This window comes from Micromys minutus (genome assembly GCF_963924665.1).
Source record: "Micromys minutus genome assembly, chromosome: 2".
NCBI lineage: Eukaryota > Metazoa > Chordata > Mammalia > Rodentia > Muridae > Micromys > Micromys minutus.
The window spans coordinates 54889438-54898939 of record NC_137971.1 but is presented as its reverse complement, the minus strand read 5'-3'; the positions used below and the strand labels follow the sequence as shown (position 1 = coordinate 54898939).

At 54.9% G+C, this 9502-nt stretch overlaps 1 protein-coding gene across 1 annotated transcript; it reads left to right on the top strand.

The window, feature by feature from the left end:
• Window positions 1-4491: 4491 nt before the first annotated feature.
• Window positions 4492-9005, top strand: FGF3 (fibroblast growth factor 3; the record flags this gene model as incomplete). Its single annotated transcript, XM_080911292.1, has 3 exons — window positions 4492-4711; window positions 6441-6544; window positions 8619-9005. 3 exons carry the CDS (start codon window positions 4492-4494, stop codon window positions 9003-9005), a joined length of 711 nt encoding a protein of 236 aa, XP_080767418.1.
• Window positions 9006-9502: the final 497 nt, after the last annotated feature.

Below are 9502 nucleotides of genomic sequence, written 5' to 3'. Positions count from 1 at the left end.
GCTTCAAGGTGTCATTCAGGAGTATAGTTACTGAAGTAACAGCAGCCACTGTGTTGCCTTGTGTCCAGAGTGGGGCTCCTCCCACTGTTTGTTCTGTTCTGTTTCATTTGGGGGGGTTATTTTTGGTTTGGGGGATTTTGTTTGTTTGTTTTTAAGATGGGGTCTCAAATGTAACCTGGCTGTTTCACCACGTAGACCTGATGGCCCAGATGGCCTTGAACTCACAGTGACCCACCTGCCTCTGCTTTCTGAGTACTTAGCAGGCTCCACCCTTTTCTCACACTCTTACCCTGGAGTCCTCACTCCTGTTTTGGTTTTTTCCCAGATCCTTCCATAAATCCACCCCATGTGTTAACACCAAGGACCACAACCCATCGGCCAGACTGTCCCAAGACTTCTCAGAGACTATCATTACAGTTTACCACAGTTCTGAGGCCTGCCTTCTCTCTCTCTCTCTCTCTCTCTCTCTCTCTCTCTCTCTCTCTCTCTCTCTCTCTGTTGTTTGAGGACAGAATCTCTCCTTCCATGTAGCCCTCACTGACCTGGAAGTTGCAATATAGACCAGGCTGTCCTTGAACTCACAGAGATGCCTGTCTGCATCCCAAGAGCTAGGAGTAGAGGCCTGGCTACCACAACCAGCTGCTTGTTTCCATTAACAGGCAAAAAAACTGAGGCCTGAAAGGTTTGCAGGCCTATTACCACTTCAAATACCTGTATGGCAGAATCTCAACTGGGCTCGTGTCCCAAGTTTAGCTGACCCTCAGAATTTCACTACTGTAGGCCCTCTGTGACCAAGAGTTTCTGCATCTGTAGTCCTGGTTGACTTCAGCCTGCTCCTCAATCCACATTCTTAGCCCAGGGTCTTCCTCAAGCATCCATGAGCCCTTCTCTGCACCCTCCACCATATGGTTGGAAGGAGTTGTCTTCACCTCTACCTCAGGTCCCAGCCTTGGTGTAGCTGGGCTTGGATGCTCCTGTTAGCAGCCCCAGCCTGCTTCCTTCAGCCCTCTCTTGCCCAGAGTGGTTTTCCTACACTTCTAACCACCTGCCTTCATGGCCTTGGAAGATCTGCTCCCCCCTCTCTCAAGCTGTGAATGGACCCATTGCCAGTGCTTCAGAGGCTGCCCTGCCCTCCCCTCCTCACACAGAGGGAGGCTGAGTGTGTGCTGTACTGGGCAAGGGCCGGGCCTCCATTGTAGTCTCCCTGGCCTGGGCTAAGCCTCTGTCTTCCCCTCCTGTACAGAGCAGAGCCTGGTAGAGCATGGATGGAGTGGAGGGAACATAATATGGTAATGGAGACCCTGCTAATTGCTTCCAAATGGCCAATTGCAGCCGTTTGACTAATTGGTCTCTTCCAGCCCCACCTCCCTGCCTGGACACCCCCAGACCTGGCCAAAGCCTGCTTAACACTGATCCCAGGGCTTCTACTCCGGAAGTTACCTCCTCTGATGTCTCTGGTTCTTGGGCCTGGACCTACCTCCAGCCTCTACACCTACAAGGAAACTTGAGGAGAGGAAAGGCAGGGAGAGCACCCTGTGATGTCCTTGACTTTTGGCCACAAACTCATTCTTCACTCCACCACCAAGAGCAGAGAAAAGAGACCCAGTCTGCTTGCTGGGTGCTCACCTCTGAAATCATAAAAGCAGCTCATCTTAGAGCCCTTCCAAGCTCAGAGAGGTGAGCTAACTGGCTCAGGAGCACGCAGTTTTGGGAGATGGGGGCAGTCTGCTGAAGTTACCTGTCATCTGGAGGGATCTGCCCTTTGTCCTCAGGAGACTGGGGCTGACTTCAGCGTCCTTCATTTGAGTCCCTGGGCCTCTGGTACTGCATGGGTGCTGCCCTAAAGCCCAGACTCCAGCTCAACGGAATCTTTTCTGCTTGTTGTGGGGACCAGCCAGACACCTTCCACAGGTGCAGTGGGACAACATGGGAGGAGATGAGCAAGGAGCACACAAGAGTGCAAGATGGGCTTTTTATCAGTCCAGGACCGTGAATGGCAATGGTTACGTCTTGTGGGCTCTTCATCCCACAGGTCCTAGGAACTCTGAGTAGGGAAGAATATTCCTGCCTGTGAGACTTGGGTCTGCATGTGCCCAAGAACAGTAGAAGCTGCTGGATACTGAGTGTATTCCTTCCCCAATGTGTTTGAGAGCCTTGGGATGAATTCTGCTCCAGATGTAGAAACAGCAGTTTTGGCAGTAGGTTAGGAGGGGGGTCTCATTTCCCACCCCCACAGTGACACATTTCCTCCAACAAGGCCACAGCTCCTAATAGTGCCTTTCCCTGGGGCAAGCATATTCAAACCACCACAGTGTGTGTGTGTGTGTGTGTGTGTGTGTGTGTGTGTGTGTGTTTTAAATTTTATTTATTTTTATGCATATGGGTATCTTTTGCCTACGTGGAGGTATTTGTAGCACATATGTGCCTGGTGTCCTCCTAGGCCAGAAGATGGTGTCAGATCTCTTAGAATCGGCATTACAGATATTCAAGAGGAACCATGTGGTTGCTGGAAACTGAACTCAGATCCTCTGCAAGAGCAGCAAATGCTCTTAACCACTGAGCCATCTCTCCAGGACCTTTCTTAGATTTGTTTGTTTGAAGACTGAGACTGTCTTCAGATCTACTTTGTGGTTACGGCTAGCCTTGACCCAAGGATTCTGCTTCCGCATCACCAGTGTGTGCACACAGGCCTGTTCTAGCACACCTGGCTTCTACACTCCTCTTGGCCAGGCACAGGGAAGTAGCTGGCTCCAGATGCTATACTACAGGCATTTAGGGAGGAGATGTCCTCTTGATTCTTCTGTGCCACCTTAGCAGCTTAGGCTGCCAGCCCTACACTGGTTATTGAGACACAGGGCTGTCAATGACTCCAGGGGTTTAGCAGTTCAGTGGCTTAGTCTTCAGACTGCTTATGGGTTCTCAGGGGCTAGGTCTGGGGCAGAGACCCTTCAGACCTTGGCTAGAACCGAGGGCTGGGAGACTATTGAAGGGGAACATGTGTATTCAGCATGCTGGCGAGGGCTCAGGGCAGAAAATTACCCTCAGTGTGTGCTATTAACAGCTTCTGTATCTCAGGGGTGCCCGCCCCCCCCCCCCAACACTTCTCAGGATCTCACATCAACAAAGGCTTCCCAACAGACTCCTCCCAAGAGCTCAGGACCAATGTATCCAATGCTGTGACCCAAACACCTGGGCCCTCGGGCACACCTGAGGGTAGTTGCTAACCAGGGGACCGGTGGAGGCACAGGCAAAGGATGTGGGGTGGGATCTTTTCTAATACCTCTGCAAGTCTTTCTCTGAAGGCCCTTAGCAGACAAAGAACTGAAGTCAAGGGCTCAGGGTCCAGGAAGCTTATACCCTGAACCTAGACTCCTCCTCAGCCTGCCATGTGGGCATGCTTTGTGGAATCTCCTCTCCTTTCTGTTCTGTTGCCCTCTGTGTCTTGCCGTTTCTCCCCCTCCTACCGCTCTTTTCCTTCTTTCTCTTCTACCTGATCTTTCACCTGCCTCTTCCACCCCTATTTCTGTCTCTGCCTAGATCTCCTGAGCTCTAAGACGCTATGACTCTATTGTCTCTGCTCCTATCCATGCGGTCCTCTGGACCACTGTTCAAGGTGTGCAAACTTCCCTTGGTGCCTTCTGGTCAGTTAGGTAGTTTCAAGACATAGCGTCCCAGGGCCTTTGGGCCACAAGACGGGACACCTGAAGACAGCTCTGAGGTGTGAGAAGCAACCTGCACGGACCCAACCCGGGACTCCCCACGCACCGCCCTCCACAATCTCTCTCGATTAGGCGCCGCCTTTCATGAGCGTTTGTCAGCTAGACTTCCCCGCAAGTTGTTTGCGCAGACATCAGTCATCCGCAGTCCCATTGTGCACCCAGGATTGATGTAAGGCGGGAGGGGGTGACAGAGCCTAGGGGCGGGTGCCTTTGGGCCTCGCTCTATAATTTTCCGAGGCATAATTGGTCTGGGGGCGGGGGTGGGGCGGGGACCTTTCAGAGGCAGGAGGGGGCGCAGGGCGCACGGCGGAGGACGGAGGAACGGTGGCCCGACGGCGCTGGCCTGGGCGCTGTGCGCAGGCGACGCCCGGCCTGAGCCCCGCGCCCCGCCAGGGACTACGGCCGCCTTTTGTTGCCAAGCGCCCTTTCTTCAGAACTGTATTCGGCAAAGAAACACGACCCCCATTCCTGGGTGAAAATTCAAAGTCTTCTCTCTCCATTTCCCTCTCCCTTTTCCTGTCTTCTCTCCATATCTCTTTCCCTCTCCCTCTCCACCCGTCCCTTTCTCCATCTCCACCTCTTTCCACCTCTCCCTGTCTCTCCTCCTCTTCCTCCCTCCCTTGTCCCCCACCACTTCCCGGTCCCCTTCTCCCTCCCTTCCCCTCCTAGCCACAGTCGAGCCGGCCTGGCGCGCGGGCGTGTGCTCCCAGCACCGCGCCTTCGTGAGACCCACGCTGGCGCAGCCGCCGCTGCGGGCGGGCGCGATGCCGGGATGGGCCTGATCTGGCTTCTGCTGCTCAGCTTGCTGGAACCCGGCTGGCCAGCTACGGGGCCCGGGACGCGACTGCGACGCGATGCGGGCGGCCGTGGCGGCGTTTACGAGCACCTCGGCGGGGCGCCCCGGCGCCGCAAGCTCTACTGTGCTACCAAGTACCACCTTCAGCTGCACCCGAGCGGCCGCGTGAACGGCAGCCTTGAGAATAGCGCCTATAGTGAGTGTTCGGGTCGGGACAGAGAAGGGGGTGGCGGAAGGAACCGGAGGGCTTGGTCCCCTGTCGCCACGTCCCGGGTGGGAGCAGAGCTGAGGTCGGTCCGAAGCTTGATCTCGGCAAGCTGCCCCGCCCGTCCCGCTCCCCCAGGAGCTGCGCGGGAGGTGACCCCGATTCTGACACGTTTGTATTTCTCAGTGAAAAGCCGTTGGACAAGGATTTATCACCCTCTTTATTGTTTTGACGACCCCGGGGCGCATGGCCAGTCCCTTTCGTCCTCCTTGCTCTCAGCCGATGCGCCGAGGACATTCCACTAGAGAGGGCTCGGTTCCGCGTCTGGAAACAGCCTTGTCCCTCGTCCTGCGCCCTGCAAGAGAGCGCTACAGGACAGACAGGCATCCCGGCGTGTTCCAGATGTGGCTGGCACGCACCCACGGCCCGCAGCTCGATCATACCCAGGGCCAGTCCCCGAGCATTGCAGGGTTCGGCTCCGAGGGTTCAGTACATGCGAGCAAAGCTCGACCAGTAGCGTTGCGCGATGCGTGGGAGGGTAACCGCGCAAAGCTCACCGCGCCTGGGGCGCAGGAAGCCGAGCAGGGGTCGCGGGCGGCGGAGGGAACCGCAGCTTCCTCCTGCAAAGCCGCAGTCCCGCGGGGGCGTTGTGGGGACCAGCTTCTGTCGGGCCTGGAACGCGGGACTCCTCATGCACACCCCTCCCCAGTTGCCGGATCCCCGGCGCCCCCACCTAAGGGGGCTTAGGCGGGTGCCCGGCTGGCACCAGATCTAGAATCCTCTCACCCTGAACCCCTCCAAACCGTGGCTTGAATCTCAACTGGTAATCTTGAACTCTACTGGGTCCCAGCGGACGCTCCCTGGAAAGACCGTGAATCCTCGATCCGCTATCCTGGGGGTCTTTGACCTCTGCTCGCCTCCCCAAAGCACTATACTATTCACACAGCAAGACGATAGTAGAAGTTTGGTTGGTTTTCTATTTTGTTTGTGTGCCACAGTATGTGCGTGCTTGTATGTGTGTGTGTGTGTGTGTGTGTGTGTGTGTGTGTGTGTAGGTCATTGAATCACTAGCTAGAGTTGGTTCTCTACTTCCATTACGTGGGATCAAACTCTGGAGGTCAGTGTTGGTGGCTACTCTGCCATCTGCACTCATAGATCATTAACTTTTGTACCTACTCTAGAGCCTGGGCGAGCCCTGACACCTTTCCTCAGCACCTTCTGTGGCAGGCTACCTTTCAGCACCTTCGGATTCCTTGCTGCCAGTGGGGGTTGGCATTACGACTGGGCTGCAAGCCCTGGTTTCCCTAAGAGTCTTGGCCATCTCCCCTTCTGGGTCTCCATCTGCTCCAGGATTTGGATCCCCAAACCATTATGTGTGGCTTTGGGCAAATTACTTATTAGGCTTCTGTTTGCTAGACTGAGCCTTTCACAAGGCTGCACAAAATACAGGCTGGATCGGTCTGCCCAGGTTGCACTAAGGTGCATGGCAGGGGCAGAACATTGCCATCACATCTTCTCCTGAGGATAGGATTAATAATGTCTTGGACACAGTAGCCGGACGTCTTCTTCACCGCCTGCCCAATGTTTTCTTCCTACTAGGACTTCCAACCCCCACCTCCACCTGCTGGTTGTGGCTTCCTAAGCCTGGGATGAGGGGATTGCTCAGGCTGAGGTTCTGCTTAAGTAGAGAAATTGATGGAGCCTTCCTGACTCTTTCCAGGCATCCTGGAGATTACTGCTGTGGAGGTGGGCGTGGTGGCCATCAAAGGGCTCTTCTCTGGGAGGTACCTGGCCATGAACAAGAGAGGACGGCTGTATGCTTCGGTGAGTTCCACCACTAGTGGGCAGGTGCTGATGGAATAGCCATCATCTTGAGCATCTGATTGAGGAACAGAGAGAATATGAGCAATAGAATGCTTGGCCCCAGGCCATGCCAGACTCAAGCTCATCCAGATCCCTTCTGGGCTTCTGAGTGCCTGCCCAACACAGACCTCATGTGCTCCAGGAAAATGCTTGTCCCACCTGTCTGAGGTCAGTCTCTTTCTCTGAACACCACAATGGTGGAGACAGGAAGAGACCTTAGCAGCAGGGTTCCAGACCTCCATGGAGTGAGTAACCGTGATAGCTGCAGTTGAGGGAGATCAGGTCAGGGCAAAGCTGGCCTGCATCTATGGAAGGAGAAAGGTTAGTGCTTGTCCTGTTCTCCTCAGGGCGGAAAGGCAACGGCTGTCTGGCTTAGGAGGGAGCTAAAGGGCTGGAGAAATGGCTGTCAGTCTAGTACCGGCTGCACAGCGTGAGAACCTGAGGTTCTCCAGCTCCATGGGTCTCCAGCACCCATGTACCAAAGACAGGCCAAAGTGCTGTCATCCCAGAGCAGGGGGAAGACAGGATGATCTTGGGGTTCTCCAGCCAACCTAGCTGAAATAGCTTTCATGCACATGGAGGGGCAGCAGGAGGAGCTCGGGTGTCTCCACACTCCTGAGGTGTAATGGAAACACACTCTTGCCTGAGTGGCAGGTCCTAGCTGCTGCAGAGCTGGGCTGGTGATTTCCCCACCTCTTAGATTCTGTGTTCTGTCTCACTCTAGTGAGCTCAGCTGACTTTACAATGAACCTGCCCTGCCCCAGAAACTCTGCTTTAGGGTGAGGTTTTGGGTGTCCTCAGTGACAGATTGTATCTTCCTGCCCACAAGGAAGAACATGTTTGGGGACAGGGGGACATGCTTGTGCTTTCCTGGCTTTGGAGGAGCAGGGGATGAATTTACAGTCCAGCATGTTGGAGTAGAACTTTCCAGAAAACTCATCTGGAATGGTCCCACAGACTTGCAGACTTCTTTTAGCTGTCAGCTGGCATCGAAGGCCTCTTCCTGCAGGCCTGTCCCTGGGTGTCCTAGGTAGTATGGCTGCCTATGTGCTGTATCCATGGGCCAGTGACACTCCAGAGTCAACCCCTACCTCCTGGAAGCCGTAGACCACAGCTGCCCACAACTTCCTCTACCATAAGAACAGGCAGAATGTGATGCGTTCACTGAAGTCAGCACACCCTCCATTCCTGCCTCCGTAGTGTTCCAGCTGAGAGCCAACCAGGAGCCATGGTGGACCTCTCCTCTCTTAGCCTCACAGCCAGTCCACCTCCAAGTCCTCAGGTGTGCGGGCTCCTTGATGTGGCGCAACATGCAGCTCACCTTACCTCCTGCTGCCTAACCCCAGAAGTAGTACATTGTCACGCAGGTCTCATGCTTTCCCACTTGGAGCTGCAACAATCTTAGGCTTGGGTGACTGGATGGCAACCTCTCTGCCCTCCAGCCTGTCCATTCATTGCCTATCATCCGCCCATCTACCCACCCACCTCCACACTCAGTCATCTACCCAAACCTCCATCTGTACACTCGTTCATAGATCCGAACCATCCACCCACCTCCACACATAAACCTTCACCCTCCCTCTATCCACCTATGTACCATCCTTACACCCAATTATCTAACCACCTATCCATTCATTTGTCCATCCACCTACAGTCACTCACCCACCCAGCAACATACCTAGCTACCTACTCGCCCATCTATCCACCCATCCATCTGTCACCTACCTATCACACCCATCCACCTGTCCAGCCGCTCACCAATTCATTCCCCCTCTGAAACACCAGCCAGCCACCCTATCATGTTCTATCTACCAGGCACTGAGCCAAGTGCAAGGCTACAGCAAAAGGGATCGTGGAGGGAGGTCCCTTGGAGTGGGTCTCAGTCTTGGAAAGGTAGGATAGCCAGGCTGCCTAGACAGTGGCAGGTGTGGACAGCTGATCCAGGCAGCCTCAGGAGAGAGGGAGGCACTGGGGAGGTGTGGTTCCATTGACATCATGGCCTCCACGGCTGTTGACTGTGGCTTCTGTCCCACAGGAGCACTACAATGCAGAGTGTGAGTTTGTGGAACGGATCCACGAGCTGGGCTACAATACATATGCTTCCCGCCTGTACCGCACAGGGCCCAGCGGCCCTGAGGCTCAATGGCAGCCTGGTGCCCAGAGACCTTGGTACGTGTCGGTGAATGGCAAGGGTCGGCCACGCAGGGGTTTCAAGACCCGCCGCACACAGAAGTCCTCTCTCTTCCTGCCCCGAGTGTTGGGCCACAAGGACCATGAGATGGTGCGGCTGCTGCAGAGTGGCCAGCCCAGGCAGCGGAGGCAGAAGAAGCAGAGTCCAGGTGATCACGACAAGATGGAGCATTTGTCTACCAGGGTCACCCCAAACACTCAGCCGGAAACAGGTGGACTGTCTGTGGCCTAAGTGGCTACCTGGAAAGCCCTCTGAGACCAACCCCAGCAAGCACCCAGGATCCACTTGGAGCCCTGGCCTCCCGACCCTTGTCTCTGGGCTGGCTGCTTGGGGACTAAGAACTTGCATGCCTTTTGCAGCTTTCAAAGAGCAAGTGACAGATGCTAAGGGGCTTGGGTCAGAAACTCTGGAAGACTTGAAGTTCAAGATGTATGTGGAGTTACATGAAAGGGGATTTTTATTACAGGGGTCATCCTAACCCTGGGTGGAACCCAACCAATGGCAGACAGTCCTGGCAGCCTGAGGCAGTGGACAATGGAGGGAGCTGATTCAAACATTAAAGGTGTCTTTCTGTCTTGCTATTTAACAGCTGGGATACAGGCTTAGGATGCTCTGAGGCTCCAACTGAGATACTCTGTCGAGGGTGGGGAAGACATTGGTCCATGGGTCTCACTGCAAGTCAGGCAGGCTGTATCCTGACATAGGGCTGAGGTGCTACATGCTTTCAT